Consider the following 21,124-nt stretch of genomic DNA (forward strand, 5'->3'; position numbering starts at 1 on the left):
GGGTATTGAGCTGGTAGTGTTTTCTGAATTGCAATCCACTGAAGGATCTTGAAGAAAATTGTCACTTAATTCTAGTGAAGCCTCCTCATCATTTACACTCAGTTAACACCTGTCAAGCAAATACAGTCAAAATCATGACTCCCATAAATTATTCATACTGGCCAGGAAGAACTAATATGCCCAAAAGATGACTGTATTCTTGAAAATGCTCATGAATCACACATGAAATGTTTTGAAAAATGTTAAAATTTATTAATAATAGTTAACGTCACATAGTTAATTCAACTAGTCTGTATTGTACATGACAACATCTTCGCTAGACTGTTGGAGGATTTGAGATGATTCACTATTCCGCACATCCCCGTCCTCAATTGAGATTCACTGTATTTACATCCAACAAAGCAGCATCAGCAAGGAACCGTCACCTAATTGTAGGAACACATTCAAAATGCACTTGCCAGCGCTCCATTTTGGAAACCACTACCTCTTTCACAGCCACACACAGCTCTACCTTTTACAAATGCAGTTTCATAGATGGAGCCTAATTGTCAACTTTAAAAGTTAAAATGCATCTCTATTTCTCGGGCATCCCTTAGTTATACACAAACGTAGACACTGTTCTCAGTACAAGTTTGATAAATGTGCAAGAATTGGGTGCTATTGGGTTGTGTCTTTCCATCTTTCTCTTTTGATCCTTGTATGCTACTCAATAGTGTTTCCAGGCCATTCCTTCTTTATAATTTATATTCAGGTTTAATGAGTATGGGTGCCATACTTTAGGGCAAAAGCAGGCTTAAGGATTCAGAATTAACTGCACTCCTGAAAAGTAGGGTATAAAAGATTTTATGCCACTCCCACCCCACCCCTGTCCACCCCCCTCCCAGCAGTTTGAAATACATACCATGTATAAAAACAGCTCAGCCTAGAGAAGTCCTCCACAAGCTTCTTATAAAACATTTACAAAACCAATTTTGCTAGGAGGACCCAAATCACAAGTGTTGTCCCTGAGGTTTCATTCCTTTGATTGTTTCATTGTTTTGGTTTGCTATCAATGGTCAGACAGTTTTTAAAAAATGTTTTTGGTGGCTTCTTGGTAGAGCGCTTTAAATTCTACTGACTGCCCTAAGAATGAAGATTCCTAAGCAATGAGCATGTTTGAAATGATTCCCGTTTCCTTTGGTTAACATCCCATGTTAATATTGGCCCAGGAAAGTCCCTACACAGAGTAGCCAGTGGCTGTGGTTTGTTCAATCCATAGACCCAGCCTCCTTCACTCTGATCCCTGCTTTCCAAGTTTCTGAGTCTGCAGGGAAAGGAGGAGCCGGGAGGGAGCTGCTTGGCCATTCACTCACCCTGAAGAGGCTTCCTTTCTCTTTCCGCAGGCAAATGAGGTATTTCTAGTAACCAGTCAGTATCTTCACCTTCCATCCTTCAACTACACTGATCTACTAATGAGGCCAGGTCTGAGGAGACCCTGTGTATCTATATACATGACAAATTAATACATAAATACATTACATACAAGCGACCATTACATACAGTGTCCAGATGAAGGAGCAGATGTACTTTGTGAAATAAATTTCAAACATAAATTAAAATGAAAATACAGTGTTTATACTTCTGCAGGAAAAATTTAAAAGATAGACTAAAAAGTCCCCCACACCCCCTTAAAGGTCTATTGCTCACGGATGACTCATGAACCCACAAGGAGATACAACAAGTCCAGTTGCAGGATGTGTCAACTTGTGGTTTTGGTTTTGCTCACTCAGACTCAGGATGCTTTGATTCCAGGAATAGCAACCGTTGTAACCCACGAGACAATGGCAGCAGATGATGGTGAAGAGGGGTGGCCACATGGTTATCCATGGATTTTCCTCCATTGCAAAACCCCCTTCTGCTTGTGGGAGAATCAGTCTCAAGTTAGTGGAGACCTCCCAGGTCTCTGAGAAGAGAATCAGTATCAGTCTCCATGCTGGGACTCCACCTAGAAATATCATGTTCAGGGTCCAAGGTAAAGAAGCCAGGGTTCAAGGTATAGCAACCGTATCTTTTCATTAGTGTCCCCATCCTGTAGGATTATACAGGGACATGGAATTCAGCCAGGGGGATTACTAAAGGTTAAAATTTGTTTTAAGAGAATCAAGGGGAATGGTTGTGACAAATGTGAATAAATCCTTAGTTCAAACTGTATTTATCTCAGGAGGGCCAAGGCTTGGGCACTGAACTCTATGGTGAGGACACACGGAGACAAAACACAGTCCGGCAGGATCCTCTCTGCCGATGAACTGCCGAGGGGTCCATCTCTGACACAGGGGATGGCATCGTATACTGTAAAGCAGGAAGGAGGGGGAACCAGAGGAAGTCCCTTCTGATTTCAGGAACTCTATCGCTGGCCAGCCTCACGGATGCGGCAGGCCACGGCAGTGATGAGAGCTGCCCCCTTCCCGCTGCCGTCCTCTGACTCCAGGAAGGACACGTCACATTTCGGAGCCAAGTCCTTCACCGTCTTATGCATGACTTTGGCAAAGCTGGAAAAGTTGGGGAGAAGACACAGAAAAAGACACACCTCAGTCATGAGTGATTGGTGTCCTCAGAGATGGGACCCTGTACAGTGATGCTGGAAACCCAGGAATAATTAAGATGAAGCAAAGAATGGCAGCTACCATGTATTAAACACTTACTATGTGTTGTATATCAGAAAACTGAGGCTTGGAGAGAACATGCCCAAATTCTACCTCAGAGAGGGCAAGAAGGGGAGCTAAGATTCAAACGTCTGAGATTCTGGCCAGTTGTGTTCTTAACACTAATCAGTGAAAGAGAAGTTTAACAGTCATGGACACCACAAGTGTGCCTTGCAGAAGTGCACAACCTGGTCATAAACGCTGGAGGGAAGGACCAAGCCCCACCCGTGTGATATTCTATTTTCCAGGGGTATTGACTCACATCAGACACAATCTAATCCAAAATGTCGCTAAAGGAGCAGGCTCAGGGGTTTGCTTTGGGACATGACAGGGCTCTGCCTTCCCCGCCTCATCTGTGAAGCCCAGGAGAGGCTCCTAACACCAGCCCCAGTGCAGCTGGTGGCTCGGCATGCGCTCCCCTCTCAGCCCTCATCTGGGACTAAGGCTCCTATTTTCACAGTGACACTGCACATCAACGAAAGGGACTTGGAACTTCCAAGAGTCACTCTTTTCACTAATATGTAGACTCTGGGAACATCTATCAACTCCTGGAAGCAATCATGGTGAGAAAAGGTAACAATTCAATTGATGAGTCTCTCCACCCTCACTCCATCCCACCTACTGCCCAGGCCAGGGACGCAGCTCTATTCTTTTAACTTTTAGCTGAAAAGCATCCAGGGAAGAAGGGCTGGAGCACTCCCTGACGTTGAAATAATTTATTCAAAACATATGCAAATGAGTAAAGAGGAGAGAAGAGGAATAGTGATGAGACGAAGAGAAAGGAGAAGAGAGATGGAGAAAGGCAGGGAAAGAATAACAAGAAAGGAGAATTCTGTACTTCCAAACTGGGAGGTGGGTGTGGTAGGAAACTTTTCTATAAAGGGCCAGACAGTAGATGTACTTTCAGCTTTGTGGGCCGTAGGATCTGTTATGACTACTCACTGTCATTGCAGCTGAAAGCGCCCATGGACAATACATAAACAAGTGGGCACAGCTGCACTCCAATAAAACTTTATTTACAAAAAGTCATGGCTACAATCTGCCTGTCTTTGCTCTAGACTGTAGTAAAAAATCTGACTCCAGATTTCCAGCATACATTTACCAGAATGTTCATAGGAGCACTGTTTGTAATAGTCAAAATCTAGAAATAACCCAATATTCATTAACAGTAGAATAAACTATAATATCCTCATTCAAAGGTACACTGTACAGTCCTGAAAATCAATCAACTACAAATATATACTTCAGTGTGGATGCATCTCAAAACCAAAAATGCTGTGTGGGAAAAGCCACTCACAAAAGCAGCGGTGCTGTATGATTCCCCTATGACAGGTTCAACATTAAGTAAAACTAAACAATGTAAATGCATACATACATAGATGCAAGAGGAAAAAAAGAAAGCAAGGGACGGAGTCACCATAGCACTTACCCCAGGCAGGGGAGAGTGAAGGATGCAACTGGGGAGGGGCTCACAGGGGGCTTCCAAGTTGGGTGGGATAACACAGGCCTACTCCTGGTTATTAATCTTTAATCTATAATGTATACATTATATACACTCTTTGGAATGCCTGATTATTTGCTCTAAAATGAAAAGAAAAAGAAGGGAAAGCAAGGAAAGAGCAGAGAGATGGAAGGAGAAAGATGGACAGAGAGGGTGGAGGGCAGGCACTCACTGAGGATGTAGCTTGTAGAGGGTTCCATCCACGCCTACTGTTACTTTGAGAGTGTCCAGCCCACGGTTTTCTCGTATTTTGTCCACCACAGCAGCCATGCCTGCGCCACAGAGCTGGGCTGCTCGCTGCGCCACCACAGTGCACACCTCCTTGACGATGATGCTGTCATCACAAGTGCTCTCGAGCCCCAAGTGGTGCAAGATGGCTCGGACCTGCAGCAGGGCCAGGCAGTCACTGGGGTGGAGGAGAGACAGTAAGGAGTCAGTCACGTGCCAAGAGGAGCCGATGGCCCATCACTCCAGGGGCCTGGCCATCTGGGAGATGTGCGTAAAGAGCTCTGCAAGGTGGCTCTTGTTCTTGAACTTACTTAGTTCAGGAACCAGTGCCCATCCCACTGGACCACAAAGTCTCCCTGAGTGTACGAGCCACACGAAGAAACAGCTCCCTATTCCACTTTGCCCAGATGAGGCAGGGCATTGCTACGACAAAACTGATACTCAAAACAAAAGGAAATATACTGTCTAAGTATTGCATTCATTTGGAAATAATGAAGACGAGACAATGCTCGTAGGTGGCAGTGTTCAGCTACAAAGCTCCCCTTTACGTCCACTCTCGCGTCACTGTCCACAGGTCAGCAGGACAAGCATCGCCAGCCAACAGTGGATCCCTGTTCTCTTCCTGCTCCCCCACCCTGGGTGGTCTGCAAGCTACTTGTGCACTATTTATGAAACAAATGTAAAGAACATCGCAGGAAGAAAATAAACCCTGTTTTGTGAAGGGAACTACTTGATAACCCTGGGTTCATCTTGCACATAAACAGACATGAAGAATATGTTCTTTCTATTCACTGGGGCAGACAGCCTAGGGCCCACTCATGGCAGTTCCCGCTTTTCTGTACACCTGAGAGTATAATGACACAGCATGAATCTTTAAAGGACTCTGAAATTCACCATTCTAATTTGGAGCAGATATTTCCGCCACGAGACTGGAGCGGGGAGGCTTTGCCTCAATGAGCCGCCACACGACATTTTTCTGCATTGCCTGGCAAGCCACCTCCACTCAGTCCTGGTTGCCTTACTGCAGCCAGCACTTAGGAAGAACCCTCCAGCCAAGCATAAGTGCTTCCATAGCTTATCTTCTTCCTCTGTGATACAAATTCCGATTTGTATCTGATGAGCAGGTATCTTTCTAACTTTGATATTTGATCTAAAAACCCAATGGCATTACTTTGCATGAGCTTCTGCCAGCTTAGCATGATTTTTCATGAGAATGGTATATTTTCCTTTAAAATGCCAATTGTCCATAAGGTACTTGAAATACACACTATGGACATGAATGTGTCCGATACTAAACTGACCTTTATGTAAGCCACACCCTGATTTTACTTGCACTGGGGGAAACCCTCAGCTTGTCTGTCCATTAGGAAGACGTGGTCCAACCCTACTCCAAGCCCTAAATTCTCACCTCTCAATCTGAGACAGGAACTTGGTTTCAAAGATTCCCCGTGTCTTGAGCCGCTCTGAGATACGGCCACGGAAGAGCAGTCCACGCTTGGTGAAATCGATAAGGATGTTACGGACAATCTCGCCCAAGTACATGCCACTGATCATTTTCTCGAACCTGCAACGTGGGTAACATTCGTAGAGGTTAAACAGGAAGGTGGTGGTATGTGCTGAGACACAACAGACCAGCTCGGTCACCCGGACACACTTGGAAGTAGAGGGCATGCAGATTCCCCTTGGTGGGAAAGGAAAAGTTACTTGATTCACATGGGTCATATTCCTGGTGTCTGAGAGCACACTCACCCACAGCCTTCAGTGAAGCTCGATACAGTGCCTGAGGCCCACAGGGTTCCCTGGAATGGGCCCCATCCTTGGGGCTCATTTCCCTTCCAAGGCTTATTCCTGACTCCTCAAGAAGGAACACCTACCCAGACACCACCACGTTTCCAGGAGGAGGGTAGGATACAGTCTTAGTCTGTAACCTCACTACGTGTTTAGCATGCTTTCTCTTCAACCTCATCATTATCACTTAAGTAACGAATGCCAGCTGGAGACACCCTGTCCTGGTCTCTAAAGCTGAATGTGACTACTCAGTGGCTTAAGGATCTTTTGGCCCCACATAGTGACTGACAAAAGTCAAGGTTCCCTGTTTCAACAAAGACTCCATCGCCAGTCCATCTTGTCTTGCCTCATAAATGTTGCCTGTGACCTCTTCTCTAGACAAATGTTTTGCAAGGTATATTCTGCAGAACTATGGCCCCTGATTAATCTATTAATACTTAGGAAATGCAACAACTTCCTCGTAGGAAGTGTGCGGGATCTTACATTGTTTCTCAGCTCAAATTCCCCCACCCTGTAACAGGGGTTTTGTGATGTGGGGGCTGGCCCCTCATGCAGTCCTGGCAATAGAGGGCACCACATACTGGATGGAGGAAGAAGGAAGAGATTTGCCCCTGTTTGCTTCCTGTTCCTGTCTGCCTCACCCCGGCTATGTTTCTGCTTCTTCACCCTGGTAGCAGCAGGTGGTTCAATTGTCATTTGTTTTTCCCATCGTCCCAGACCTAGGTCTCAACGCTCTCTCCCCTGCCTTTTCTCACAGTCCTCGGCGTGGGAGCTGCTTCTTATAAGTACTAACTGTGTTCCTCAGTGTCTCCTTTTCGTCTTGCCATCCCTCTAACACCCGTGGGACTGGTTCCCTATATGAAATTCTTCTTGCAACATAACTGTTGTGATTTGTTTTTCCAACTGGACTTTGAAAGCACCACAGTCCAGCAGGGGGAAAAGGACTTCACCCAGAACGTTCCAGACGTATTCAGAAAAAGAAACCCTTTCCAAAGAAATCCCTTCTAGTAACATCTTAAGAGAAAGAGCGTCCTGGGATTTGCTGCTGTAAAGGATCTGGTCCCTTGTCACCATCCAGGTCTAGGGTACAGAGAGCAGGGACTACCCACAGTTGGGTGCCTACCTCTGTTTGCCAGGGTTAAGGGATAGCATATCCACAGCCACATCAAATTCCGTGCGGAGGTCATCTAGGCATCCATTGTCCCCAAAGGCCCCCCACTCCATGTTGACACACATGCGCCCCTCTTCCCCTTCCACCAGCTCCACGTTCCGCATCTCCTCCATGTAGCAGGCGTTGCTACCCGTACCTGCCAATCACAGAGACATCAGGGCCTCCCTCACTCAGCATCATCACCCACCCACCCGCAGCCATGTGTCCCCACATGGGAAGGACAACCTAGGTTCTTACCCACGATGAGACCGACTTCACAGTGAGGGTCTTCATAGCCACAGGTCATCATGGTCCCGACGGTGTCATTCACCACGGCAACCACATCCAGGTCAAACTCCTGCGAGAGCGAAAACAGATCCCCAGTCCACAAGTGAACCCCGATATTCTCCCTTCTGACACTTGTAATGGAGATTTATATTATATGACATGGCTCATTCTCTCTTTCCATTCAGGTCTCTGCTCAAACGTCCCCTCCTCAGAGCCTGCCCTGGTTATGCTATTGAAGAGTGCCCTTTCCCCAGCCCACTCACTCTGTCCTCACCCTACTTCATTTTTCTTCATAGCTCTGTAGCACTGACATTAGCTCATGAGTTTGTTTATAGTACAAGAGTCTGGGGTGGGCCTTCCTGAATCCCCAGGGACAAGAGCAGGGCTTTTGACCCAGAAATACTGACGGACTAAGTTAATTCTCTGCCTAATACTCAGCCACACTCGACACTTCCCCCACTTTCTGAATACACAAATCATTTCAGGCCTCATGCCATGTCTCTCCCACCTCTCGCCGGTGGATAGCTTCCTTCAGCAGGTTGACCACGTCCTCACCCTCACAGCCAGAAGCCTTGAAGCCTTTAGTCCACTTGAGGAGAATGCTCTAAAAAACAAAAAGAAAGAAAAGAAAATCACACAGGAGCAGGGATGAGGGTATCAGAGAAGGGCTCCTGGGTTATTCCCTTATATAGGTTATACAGATTCCCTTCCATAACCAATTATCCCACCCACAAATGATTCTAAACTGGTTTCATTTACTTGGATTTACTGAGTGTCACCTCTGCCTCTGCCAGGGAAGTAAGTTCTACACCCTTGTTTCCGTCACTGAGAAATACAGTTTGCCCTGTCCCCATCGTATATTTACAGCAGAGGGGTCCGTGTGTAATTGTTAAACTCCAGGATAGGGTGAACAAGTACCCTGCCCATAGTTGGAGTGACATCGAGGCTTTTTAATGTGGCCCTTCACCATGTCATGGGGGCCCTCGGGGAGCAGACACATGGTAGCTTCAAACATGGAAGAAATGTTCAAAACAGGAAGAGGGTTTGGTTCCCTGGTTCTCTCTTTGCTGCCACAGCCCATCAAGAAACAACTGTGAAGGACACCCAGGCCCGCTTCCCAAGAGGCCAGAATCCATAAATGGACTGTGGGCTCACTATCCGCCCACTCGTATGGTTGTTCCTGCCCATCAGCTTGGCATTTCATGGCCCAGGACTTTGCTATCACAAGTCAACCCGTATGTGTCACATTGTGTTCACATCCTGGAAGAGTCAGAAAAACAAAGTACAATCCGGGAGTGTCGTGGTTTACACATCTACATCCAAACACCTGTGTGCTTATCTGCACCCAACTTGCTCATCTGCAAATTAGCTTCACCTCTCCAACAAAATTGTGTATTTTGGCATTTACAAGTTTACAGAATGTTCACGTAACATTATTTCAGGTGGTCCTTTAACAAGACAAGCAGAGGCCCCAACGGCTGCGGAGACTTACTCAAGGCCACCAAGCTACTCAAGGCAGCTTGAGGCCTCCGGGCCTCAGCACCTGGCGATTTTCCCATCAACAGGAAAATCTCACCAGGGCAGAACCCAGCGTACAGCAGATAGAACCACTAGAACCTGGCTTCTGCTTTATTTGCTCTTAAATCTTACAATTCTAGACCAAACATGTGCTCCTCACAGAAACATATAGAATAAAATCTAATACAATGACCTGCAATCTTACAATTCAGGCAGAAACAGGTAACATGTTTTCAGGCCACCACATACATGTTGGCATGAAAAGTAAGATAGTGTCTGTTTAGAAATATTTCAGTAGGAAAAGTTTGGAAGTATATACACTGGAGTGTTATATTTTTATCTTCCTATTAATCATATGTTTTGTACGTATTCGTATAGTATAGAGATGACATTTTTCTTAAAAAAGATTTTCAGTTGGTATGACCACCAGTATTTTCCCCTATCATTAAAATTTTTCCAGAAAATTAGTTGCTGATACTGAGGCAGTGAATGGCTCATAATTTTTTATTATTTCTTGACCATTGAACAATTAGGTTTGTTTATAATGCCTTTGTTATAATAAATAATGTTTCATTAACTATCACATAAATACTTATCCACATGTTTGATAATTCTCTTTGCGAAATTGATGCAAATGTGAAGGCTTTGAAAACCCAAAGCACGATGCTGAAAAAAATGTGTTGAGACAAAAGAAATTGGAAAAGCGAAAAGCAGCACTGAACAAATGTTAACAGGTATTGGGAAACACTGCATTAAGCAGGGATTTCAATGCAGAATATCCTAAAACCTTAACTGTCGTAGTACACATGGTGAATTTAACTCTCAGAGGGGAGGACTAGGAGGCATTTACCAAACTCATCTGAGCAACATGATGGTTGGTGATCCAGGGACCTTGTGGGAAATACGGCCTTTCCTCACCACTGGGCCAAGCTCACTGTACAAGTGACTGTTTCCACCTATATGCCTTCCTCTACACTGCAGGCCTGCCTGCCTTTCTTCCCCATCAACTCAGTCCTCTGACTTGGATGATCCAAGGATTCCTCCTGCCCTCCATGTATGTGCACAGAATACTATCACACTACATGTCCTCGGGGCTTCTGCATCCCATTGGTGCACATTCCAGACAGCAGCTCTGCTTTTTCTGAGCTTGCTTCATCAGCCCAGTTTGTTTGTGAGCACCTAAAGCAGGAACTATGCCTTTGGTACCCTGGCAACTCCATCCACAGTATACTGTCCACTTGCATCATGCATGTAAACTTCGAGACGACAGAGACACAGAGGAACAACTACTTAAATAACAGTATTCTGACATCTACTATACAGCGTATCGACCCAGATCAAGCCTGAGCATCTGCCTACTCAGCTCTCCTACACGTCTCAACACACCCATGTCTGGAATACCTGGGAGCGCCAGTCTTCCCCCATCTGCTTCATTCATCCAAGGGGATGAAAAGCAAAAGTGAGACTAGAGAAGAACGAGAGCATCCAAATGATAGGAGATGAATGAAAATGTCCTGAGCCCAAAACAAGGGCCTTAGAAGCAGGTGAGCATAATCGAGGGCATGGGCTCAGGCATCAGAAAATCAGAATTCAAATCATGGCTTTATTACCTGGTCTAGGTCTTACAACCTAAGACATAGTGGTTTTTGATACTTGGCATAACTGTAGACCATATTTTCCTTTCGTCAAAATGGATGTACAAACACCTACCTTATATGTTGCCATGAGGGTTAAATGAGATAATGTGCACAGAAAGCCCGGCACAGTACCCAGCATAAAGTTCTTTTAAAATGTTAGTTGTTAATATTTTGATTAATGCCATCATCATCCCAAAGGTTGTTACAGCCAAGCTAACCTCCACCAGCTCGGACTTACTCGTTCCCATCAACAGACCCCTCCTCAAGATTGCTCCCTCATGCCCTTCTTTTCCTCCTCTCAGCTCAACTTTCTCACCTTCTCCTAACTCTGGCTGGGTTAGAGTCAATAGCGCCCATAGGAGAGCCCTCCAGGAAGACCATGTTACCTCGTCCAGCCTGTTCTGCCGGCAGGGGAAGGAGAAGGTGAAGCCCAGAGGCAGAGACACGCCCTTCATGCCCATGTACTCGAGGAAGTCGGCAATGCACTGGACAATGTGGTCAAAGAGCTGCAGGGAGAAGGTGGGCTCTAAGGGAAGGGGACCCAGACAGGGCAGGCTGCCCCCAGCAAGACCTGAACACAGGTGAGGCCTCCACCCAGGAGATATGCAAGGTCAGGTGCAATCCCGAGTGAGGCCAGCCCAAGGTCCTGGCCCACGCAGCCCTCCCCGGGACCATGGGTGAGCAGAGAAAGCATTGTTCTCCCAGGCAAGAAGTGGGTGTCTACTGGGGTCCCCTCCCAGAGGGGCCGCCCTGCCTCACCTCATCCCCTGTGCCGTGCATGACCTCCTGCGGGATGGAGTAGATCTTGTTGTGCATCTCCACTCCGCGCCGCTTCCCGTTCCGCACGCGCACCAGCAGGACCCGGAAATTGGTGCCCCCGAGGTCCAAGGCCAGGAAGTCACCTTTCTCTGGAAAATAAACCCAGGAAAGCAATAAGTAGGGGCATCACCACGTCACCACAGTAGAGTGACAGGGTCTAAAGCACCTTCCCTAATGGGGAGCTCTCCCGGGGGCCCCTGGACAACCTCAGGGGTGAGGGACTGTGAGCTCCACCTAACAGTAAAGAAAATAAGACCCCGAAACCAGAGGCTCCTTAGTGGTTCTCAAATGAGGTCAAGTGGCGGGAACCCCAGAAGTGACAATGAGCTCTGCAGAACAAGGGACAAGGTGACACAGTGCACTCAATAATATCGAAACATGCCATTCATGCTAAATCAAAGGTGACCTCGTGTTAGGTTCTAGACTAGAGGTGGAATGGCAGAGTCAAGCACCCTTCTTTCCTAGGCAATCCCCACGTGCTTCATGCCACACACAGTGCTCATGCAGCCCTCAGGCAGTCCAGGGAGGGAGGCATTGCATTCTCTTCTGCCGAGACAGCAAGATCCGGCTGAGCTAGGCTGAGTCACTCACCCTGGGCCACACAGCCACAAGAGGGTAGAGCAGGGACCAAGTCGCAGTCTCTACCTGTGGAACCTGTACCAACTGTGTTCTCCTGGCCTGCTCAATGATCATTTTCTATGGAGAAAAACTGCCATTTCTTAGGTTGCGAGCCCAGGGGTCAGCAATATTTTTCTGTAAAGGACTGGGCAGTAAACATTGTAGGCCTATGTGAGCCATTGTCTCTGCTGCAACCACACAGCTTTGCCATGGTAATGCAAAGCAGCCATAGATAGTTCATAGACAGATTGGCATGCTATGTACTAATAAAACTTTATTTACAAAAATAGACAGTGGGCCAGATTTAGTCCGTGGGCCTTAGTGTGCCAACCCCTGACCTAGGGCTTACAAGAGCTGGTCCTGAAAACAAAATCCTTGGGTTTGAATCCCAGCTTTGCCATTTTCTAGCTGTGTGAACTTGGGCAGATTTCTTCATTTCTGTGCCTCAGTTTTGTGCCAACCATAAGTTTGTTAATAAACAAAATTAACAACAAAGCTCTGTGAACACGTAAGGACTAAATGAGTTGATATGTGTTAGATGCTTAGAGAAGTTCTTGACACATAGTAAGCATTTCGTAAGTATTTGCTATTATTACTGTTCAAATTTTAGTAGAGGAAACCTTGGTTGAGCTTACTGAACACTTGAATTTCCTAGTACAGATGGTCCCTGACTTAACGATGGTTTAACTTGACAATTTTTTCAACTTTACAACGGTGTAAAAGCAATACACATTCAATAGAAACTGTACTTTAAATGTTGAATTTTGATCTTTTCCTCGGCTAGCAATATGCAGTACAATACTCTTGTGATGCTGGGCACCTACTATGAGCCTCAGCCCCCAGTCAGCTACTCAATCACAAGGGTAAACAACTGGCACGTACATTGTGAGAATCTCTTGCCCTACTGTAGGCTAATGTAAGTGTTCTAAGCATGTTCACGGTAGACTCAGCTAAGACATTCGGTAGTTTAGGTGTATCAAATGCATTTTCAATGTATGATGTTTTCAACTTACCATGGGTTTTTATTGGATGTAACCCTATTGTAAGTCAAGGAGCATCTGTACTATAGTTGGAGAAACATTTTCTGGACCAAACATCCAATGCTAGGGCTAAGGAGTCCTCCCAAAGAGTCAACACCAGGACAAAGGCCCACCATGGTGAGCTGGGCGGCAGCCCTGCCACATACCTGTGCCATCAGGGGTGGCACACACATAGGTGGGCAGCATCTTGATGGGGGCAATGGCATGAGTCTCCTTGTTCAGACCTCGCTCCATTTCTACCTTCATCCTCCTCTTGACCTCTAGCAGCTGCTCATGGCTCAGCTTCAGAGGCTCCAGGGTCTTCTGGCGGGCTCGGTGTTGGTCAGCCAGCCGGTAGGCCACTGCCGTCACCATGGCTGCCCCCTTGCCACTGCCATCCTCGGAGCGGAGGAAGCGGACGTCGCAGTCGGGCACCAGGCGCCGCACGGTCTTGTGAAGACGCTTGGCGAAGCTGCAGTCACCGAGATGGGGTAAGAGATGGTGTCCACAGCTAGCGTCAGTGGTACTAATGGTTGGGGCGGTAGCTCTCCGCCTCAGCCCAAGTACCAGGAGGCACCTACTGAAGCAGATGCTGCCCTGAACATCTTCTCCCCACTCTTTCCCAAGTTAGGGGTCACTGTACAAAAGTTTACCCTGGGTGTGTCTACCCTGACTGGGTCCAACAGCTGCTGAAAGGAAAGGACCCTTCTAGGAAGCCAGTATGCCCTGCAGGTAGTCACACAGAATTTCTCTTCCCACAGGCCACAACTCTTCTGCCCAATGTATCAGCCTCTTTGCTGGAGCAGCCCAATAGAATCAGATGATGCTGACCCCAACTGCTATTCATGTTTCACCACTCATTTCAGTAGATGCTGCCTGGGAAAGACCCAAAACAGAAAGAGATGTTTTTCGGAGCTTTGGCCTCTCTTTGGCTAATTTCTGCCAATAATCCTAAAAATGTCTGAACAGCTAAAGACAACAGATGTGTTCAGCCAGAAATTCTTGGGTGGTGGCTGATTGGAGCCATGTCTCCAGTGCCCTCTAAGTGTGGTCTGTGGTCCCGCAGTAGGGCTGGGGGCTGTTAGAGATTCAGGGTCCTAGGCTGAACCCAGACCTTCTGAATCAGAACTGGCCTCTTAGCATGATCCCCAGGTGATTCGTGCATACTTGAAAGCTTTTGAAGCACAGGACTAGGAGACCCGGGAGTGGTAGGGCTGAGACCTTCGGCATCACCAATTCAGGCAGTGAAGGCCCACTGGCCTGGCACTCACATTAGTTGAACATGATGGGATAAGCGGGCACAGAGAAAGATATCTTCCAGGTCCCAACTGAAATTTGCATACTGTGGCACTTTTATGGGATCAAAACATGGAGGGCAGGGCAGGATCAATTCAATACCTGGGTCAACCAGAGAGGCTGGTAACCCACTGTGCCAGGCTGGCCCCTGGCAGAGGACATAGCACTGAAGGGACCATCAAGAATCATGAGCAAGTCGAAGAAATAAGTTAGAGAGAAACACTAACTCCTAAACAAGAGGGTGGCAGACAGAGCCCCCAGTGGCCAGGAGAGCTCTGAGTAGAGTCCTCCCACCCCATCCCCATCATCCACAGCCTTCAGAAATCACCTGCACCTACGCCAAGCACAACACTCTCTCAGCTCCCACTTGCCCCACTAGGAACTTTCTACGAAGACCCTCAACTCCATGGGCCATCTCCACCGCCCCAGAATGCAAAACGGAGCTGGTCCGTGAAGTCACTGGGGTCTCTCTCGCGCCTGTCAGGCTCCCCAAGTGCTCTGGAAGCATCACTCTGGGTCCCAGAACGCAAACTCACTGGGGGTGTTTCTTGTAGACAGAGCCGTCGACCCCGATGGTGGAGCGCAGCCGCTCCCCGCCCTTGTTCTCCTTGATGCGCCGCAGGACGGCCGCCAGGGTGGCCGCGCACAGGTTGGCTGAGCGTGTGGACACGATCTGGCAGATGCGGTGAGTGGCCACGCAGTCCTCCTGTGTCGGGTCCATGCCCAGCCGCACCAGGATCTCGCGGGCTTTCCGGATGCCATCCTTCTCCCTGGGAAACGGAGAGACAGCATGTGGGCACATGTCTGTCCAGCTCACTGTGGTCAGTGGGAGGTCAGTGTGTGGGCTGACACGGACACCCCTGGGCTTCAGCAAACGCCATCTCACAGTGAGGGGAGATACCTACTTCCCTGCTCTGCCCACTGGGGATGGGGGGAGGGTTTGACCAAAGAGGGGGAAGTACAACCGAGGCTCCTTTCCACACACACACACACACACACACACACACACACACACACACGGCTACAGGTGACTCTCTTTCCCAATGAGAAAAACTAATATTTCTTATGCACATATTATGTAAGGACGAGGCCCTGTTCTCAGAGCTTCACTGGGTTATGTGTGTGAGTTTGTGCTATTTGTCTTGGGATAGAGGGAACCGTGTCTCTGACCCTGTGAGCCCAGCTGAGCAGCCTACCCTAGTTTTCTCTATAAAGCAATCAGTGTCTATTGCATTTCACAACAGAGTGGGTACCACTTTAACTTGTGCTAACGACTGAGAGGAAGGGCTGGTGCTATGAGACTAGCACTCCTTAGCGGAACTAAGTGCCTCACACATCTGAATACTTTCATCCCCTCAGGGTTTAACAGGTAGACATAGTTCCTTCAAGAGTTTCCACTTCAATTCGTTTGAATTGTTTCACTGCTCCCTTTAGCACCCAAATCACCTCCTTTCCACCATCTACTCCCCTAAAACAACAGCCTCCTCAAGCCACAAGTGGAAGTCTCAAGAACAGGAAATGAGGCCCATCTCTGGATATTTTTAACTGAAAAACAAAAATGAGGCCGTTCTCACTCCCATACCTGCCACTCTGGGAAAATGCAGGCCTCGGGCTCTACCTATTGGAACTAAGTGAGTAAGTCTCAGAGCTGTCCAAGGACTCATGTTTGTTAAGAAGTAGGGTCAGAATGGCACCCTTTTTGAGAATCACCAATAGAGAATGAAATGTCAGAGTTTCAGGAAAAGGAAAAGGAAATAGATGCAAATGAGTCATTAAGGGGCCCACTGGGAGCCAGCATTAAGCCAAGCCCCCCCACCCCACCCCATGCCAGGCAGGAATGCAAATGCAACATCCCTGCCCATGGGACTTAGTCATTCCCATCACCAGAAGTCACTTGGTAGTCGGCACACTCAAAATGGACCAAAGTGGAGACTACCTGGTAAGGGATGTCCAGCCATAGGCCCACCATGGCGCAGGGTGGGTGAGACCCTCTTGCTGTTCACATTGAAAGGTCAAGGGCCAGTGCCTCTTCCTCATTCCCCAACTGCCTGTCCACTCTTCAGTGAACAGAGAGGGACCCCAAAGCTTACCCTTCAATATCCGAAACGTCTTTGGTCTCAAAGCGGCCGGTGGCGAGGAGTTCAGGGCTGACCTTCCCCCCGAAAAGCACCTCCTCCTTGGCCATCTTGACCAGGATAAGCCTCACCAGCTCCCCCATGTACATCCCACTGATCATCTTCTCAAATCTGCAGGGACACAGACCAGAAAAACAAATAAAGAACCTGCTGTCCGTGAACTCACCACTTCCCTGTGGAGGCAACATGCACACATGTGAACCTCCAACTGGTGTGAGACGCTGATGCACAATGAAGCGGTCACTTGTGTGGCACTGACTAGGGACAAAACGTGCAAAGAAGTGACAAACTCAGAGTATGACCTTCTTCAGGGCAGGGTAGGGGGGCTGGCGGAGCTGGGGGGCTTGGGCTGCCTCTACAGGCAGGTGGACCTTGAACTATGGGGCAGGATGGGCCTTAGCAAACAATCCAAACATCCAGGGAGTGTGGGAACAGTCTGAAGTTTAGGGAAAAGTAAGTTATGTGTAGGATAGTAAGTTCTCATTTTTTTTCCTATAGCACGGATGTAATTTTTTAAAAACAGAAACCTTATGTAGAACCTCAATATTTATTTACAAGAGGAAAAGGTCACGCTGATTAAATATGGGGGCTTGCAGGCCCAGCAACTCATCACCTCACACTAACCCTCCTCCTTCACAAGCCTTGCGGATTCCTAAGAAAAGCATGAAAATAAGGGGGGAGGGGAACAGGAGGAAGGGGAGGTGATGAAGCAAGATTAGAAGGGCAAGTTGGGACAGTTGAGAAGGAGCTCTAAATGCCACATGGTTTCAGGAATCTGGGAGTGAGACACGCTGGAAATTTCTGAGCAGGTAGGTGATAAGATAAAGGCATGTTTTAGTACAACAGAGGCTAGCCCCAAGCAGAGAGGGCAGTCCAGTAATTTATTTTTTCAACACTAGATGGCACTGTTTTCTCCAGAAGACAGCCTTTCCGGCTCAGACTATGTGACAGGAGAAAACTAAGCTTTTACAATTCTTTTTGGCAAAGCAGGCCCTTTCTTGGTATCTCAGAAAGGATCTGGGTCCTTAGGAAAAGGAGGCCCCCAGGGCCTGTGGGCACTAACTAGGCCAGACTTCAGTGAGGAGGCCCAGGGCAGGGTGGGGAAGGGACTCCGATGTCATCTCATGCGATCTACGAGAGAGAAAGCTGGGCCCTCAGGAAGTGACTTGCTCAAGACCCAAGGTCAGGTACCGCAGAACTGGAGCTAAGTGGAGAGCTGGCAAAACTGCTTCAGCATTTCAAATGCTTTTAAATGTTTAAGTGCATTTAAAAGATTCAAGTGCCAGCACACGCAACTAACTGCCTGGAAGGCCAACTGGCTTCGACAGCAAGGAACTCATGTGTCTGCTTCTGCAGCTTTTCTGAAATGGGTGGTCCTATGAAGATAAGGAGAGATCCACTGAAGCTCTGAAGTGTGGGCGGTTTTTTAAAGTTTTTATTCTGGGTTTTTAAAACACTTTGTTTCCTCCAACGTTCAGAAAATATTTATTTGGTGACATATAAAGAATAAAAAAAAAATTCCTATCGGAGACCCGCAATGACTTCAGGGTTACCACGGCAGACACTGTTATATGTCCTCCCAGCCTTTGATTTGTCTAAGGTTAAGCCAGTGGTGGGTTGCCAAGGCCGGGTTGGCAATTCTGTCTTCTGACACTTCAAAGGGCATGTGGCTCCTTGGAATGGCGTGGGTGTGCCTCATTGATGGAGGCAGGTGCTGAGTGAATGACTTTTCAGTTCATAAAGTCCTCACCAGCCATGACATAGACAGTATGTTCCTATGAAAGTTACAAGTAAATGGACTCTCGTTTCAACATGTGAAAGAAGCTTGTGACAAATAAACCATGCTCCGGTGAGGAAGCAAGGACTCTACCTGTAAAGAAAAAGGCCCCCAATGCTGAGCTGGTTTATAAGGTTGGATTGGATTTTCCTCTCCACACAGATATCTGTGCTACAAGCTTTCATGCAACAGTCCCAGCAACAAGAAGAACAGAGAGGGCCTGAATTGCTCAAAACGTTTTGCAATTGCCTTCAAAGCTTGCAGCAATCCCTGTTTCAAGATCTTTGAGGGACATTTGGCAAGTGTTTGTGAGAATGAAACAATGTTTTGTAAGAATCAAAAATAACTAAACACCAAGTCTGGCCAGGCTAGAGAGTATAATATTCAGGATCCAAATATTGGAGCCCTTGATACAGTCTAGCCCAGGACCCCAGCTGGGCCACAGGTCCAGGGAAGGCACCCAAGGAGGCAACTTAGCCAACTTTTCCACAGCCCCTGGGTCTGCATACAGCTGGGGTGGGAGGCCCTGGGACTCCGTGGGGTCCAGCCTAGCTCATAGGCAACTCTGCCAGAGGTCTGAGTCAGAGCCTCAGACAGAAATTAGGAGTCATTTGTCACAGCCTCATCATCCTCTGGGCAGTGACAGAGGTGGGAGCTACAAAAGGAGCTTTCAGAGACCTGAATCTTGGCCATCTCGACACTTTTCTATGTGGCTCACAAACTGTTTCTAAGGACAACTTACAAATTGAAGGTGGAAAGAATGAGCAGGGCCATACACTTAAACTCAGAGTATGACCTTCTAAAGCTACTGAAGGACATAGCCCAATTATTACCTATTACCTGGTGTGTCTACTTGCTCTAGCTTTTTTAGAGCCCTCTCAGAAACTTGTAGTCACAATGTGTGTCATGAGCACAAATTCCCATAAGCAGTGGATACCTTGGCAACCCTTGGCAACCTTTGGGGGATAGAAGACTGTAAAGCAAAAATGAGAACCACCCCCAGCCCTGGCCTCAGCTCCTGAGCCCACTCGCTGAGCCCACTGCTCACAGTTGCTTCCCAGGGTTCAGGGAGCCCATGTCAATCTCCCGGTCAAACTCAGTGCGGATGTCGTCGAGCACGCCATCGTCCCCAAAGGCTCCCCACTCCATGTTGATGCACATCCGCCCCTCGTCGCCCTCCACCAGGTCAATGTGGCGCATCTCTTCCATGTAGCAGGCGTTGCTGCCCGTGCCTGGCCGGAACAAGGGACTGCTCAGCGCCCACCAGCACCGTCCTCTCGCCAGCCCCCATCTCCCTCTTGCCCCACCATCCTGAGACTGCCCAGGGTGGCTGGATTCCTCAGAGCAGACTCCTGGGGAACCCCAACATGGCCCATCCCACCAACACCCCCAACTCCACAAGTCCTTGCTCGGTCCTCCAAAGTGACCATCCCATTATCTTCTAATACGAAGTACAAAGGAACAACCACGCCATGGACCTCTCCTCCCTTCCCAGCCCACACCCCCAACCTTTGGCCAGCATCGGCCCTCAGTGTTCACGTACCAATGATGAGACCAATCTCGCAGTTCTGGTCATCATAACCACAGGTCATCATGGTCCCCACTGTGTCATTTACCACAGCCACAATATCGATATCAAAGTCCTGCAGGGATAAAAGGGGGGCTCTCTGACCTTCACTGTCACAGAAAGGTTATAGATGTGATGATGGAAAGAAAGAGCAGCAAGATACACAGCTCAAGAGGAACAGGGCTGACTCTGACTAACCCGGCTCACAGCCAAAGAAGGTTAGAGCTGGAAACCGGGTCCAGATCCAGTCTAACAGCTGCATCTCACTCCCCACCCTGCTTGTCCTCATCATGGAGGACGTGGCTGACCCCAGCCCTCAGTCTAGTTTAGAGCCATCACTGCACTAAGAACCCATCTTATCATCATTGTCATATTCTCCTTCTCTTCTTTTCTCTCTCTCCCTCCCAGAAGGTCTTATCCTTCTGGGACCTTTATCTTGTCCTCTCTGCACCCCATCCCACCCTAATGCCAACATCATCCCAACTTTCTTACTTAAAAATTATATTCAAGTCTTCTTCAGTTTAACAACAGAAAGGTTTTTCTTGCACCACCAAAAATAACCAAGGCTAAGATTATTTATCCATTATTATAATCTGAGACCCCAAAGGCATCTGATCATTATAAGATTATTGGTGTGGTAATCGTCTCACAATATATGTGTGTCAAATCATTATGCGGTACATCTTAAACTGATTCAGAGCTGTATGTCAATTTTATCTCTATAAAACTAGAAGAAACAAAAGACATATTATTGGGTAAACATAGCAGGGAAGAAGAAAAGAAAACCTTGCCTGAAGAACCACAAAAGGGCTTCTGGCTGACTTGAGGACAGACTGGAGAAGACCTTAGAGTGGAGCCAAAAGAGCCTGCAGACCCCCAGCTCCTGCTTCCCCACAGCAGCCACCCCTACTCACTCCTCTCCTCTGAATAGCCTTCCGGATCAGAGTAACCACGTCTTTGCCTTCCACACCACTGGACTTGAACCCCTTGGTCCACGAGACCAGGAAACTCTGGAAAAGGACCAAGGATTGAACATTAATTCCTCACAAAACTCAGATCACACATCTCAAACAACCATTAGTGGAGCCCTCTGCCGTGGGGT

The 21,124-nt window shown here is 47.6% G+C and overlaps 1 protein-coding gene across 1 annotated transcript in view; it reads right to left on the reverse strand.

The window, feature by feature from the left end:
* Window positions 1–228: 228 nt before the first annotated feature.
* Window positions 229–21,124, reverse strand: part of HK2 (hexokinase 2) — a 59,887-nt gene continuing 38,991 nt past the window's right edge. The window contains exons 5-18 of the mRNA XM_019750336.3: window positions 20,937–21,032; window positions 19,999–20,098; window positions 19,504–19,687; window positions 16,634–16,789; window positions 15,080–15,313; window positions 13,415–13,719; window positions 11,551–11,699; window positions 11,178–11,297; window positions 8,145–8,240; window positions 7,607–7,706; window positions 7,322–7,505; window positions 5,819–5,974; window positions 4,355–4,588; window positions 229–2,528 (exon numbers count right to left, since the gene is read on the reverse strand). Of these exons, the coding sequence (XP_019605895.1) occupies window positions 2,384–2,528; window positions 4,355–4,588; window positions 5,819–5,974; window positions 7,322–7,505; window positions 7,607–7,706; window positions 8,145–8,240; window positions 11,178–11,297; window positions 11,551–11,699; window positions 13,415–13,719; window positions 15,080–15,313; window positions 16,634–16,789; window positions 19,504–19,687; window positions 19,999–20,098; window positions 20,937–21,032 (2,259 nt within the window). The 3' untranslated portion in view covers window positions 229–2,383. The remainder of the gene's footprint in view (window positions 2,529–4,354; window positions 4,589–5,818; window positions 5,975–7,321; window positions 7,506–7,606; window positions 7,707–8,144; window positions 8,241–11,177; window positions 11,298–11,550; window positions 11,700–13,414; window positions 13,720–15,079; window positions 15,314–16,633; window positions 16,790–19,503; window positions 19,688–19,998; window positions 20,099–20,936; window positions 21,033–21,124) is intronic.

Source organism: Rhinolophus sinicus, chromosome 2 (genome assembly GCF_057876585.1).
Source record: "Rhinolophus sinicus isolate RSI-liver-muscle chromosome 2, RSI-T2T, whole genome shotgun sequence".
In the NCBI taxonomy this organism is placed as follows: Eukaryota; Metazoa; Chordata; class Mammalia; order Chiroptera; family Rhinolophidae; genus Rhinolophus; species Rhinolophus sinicus.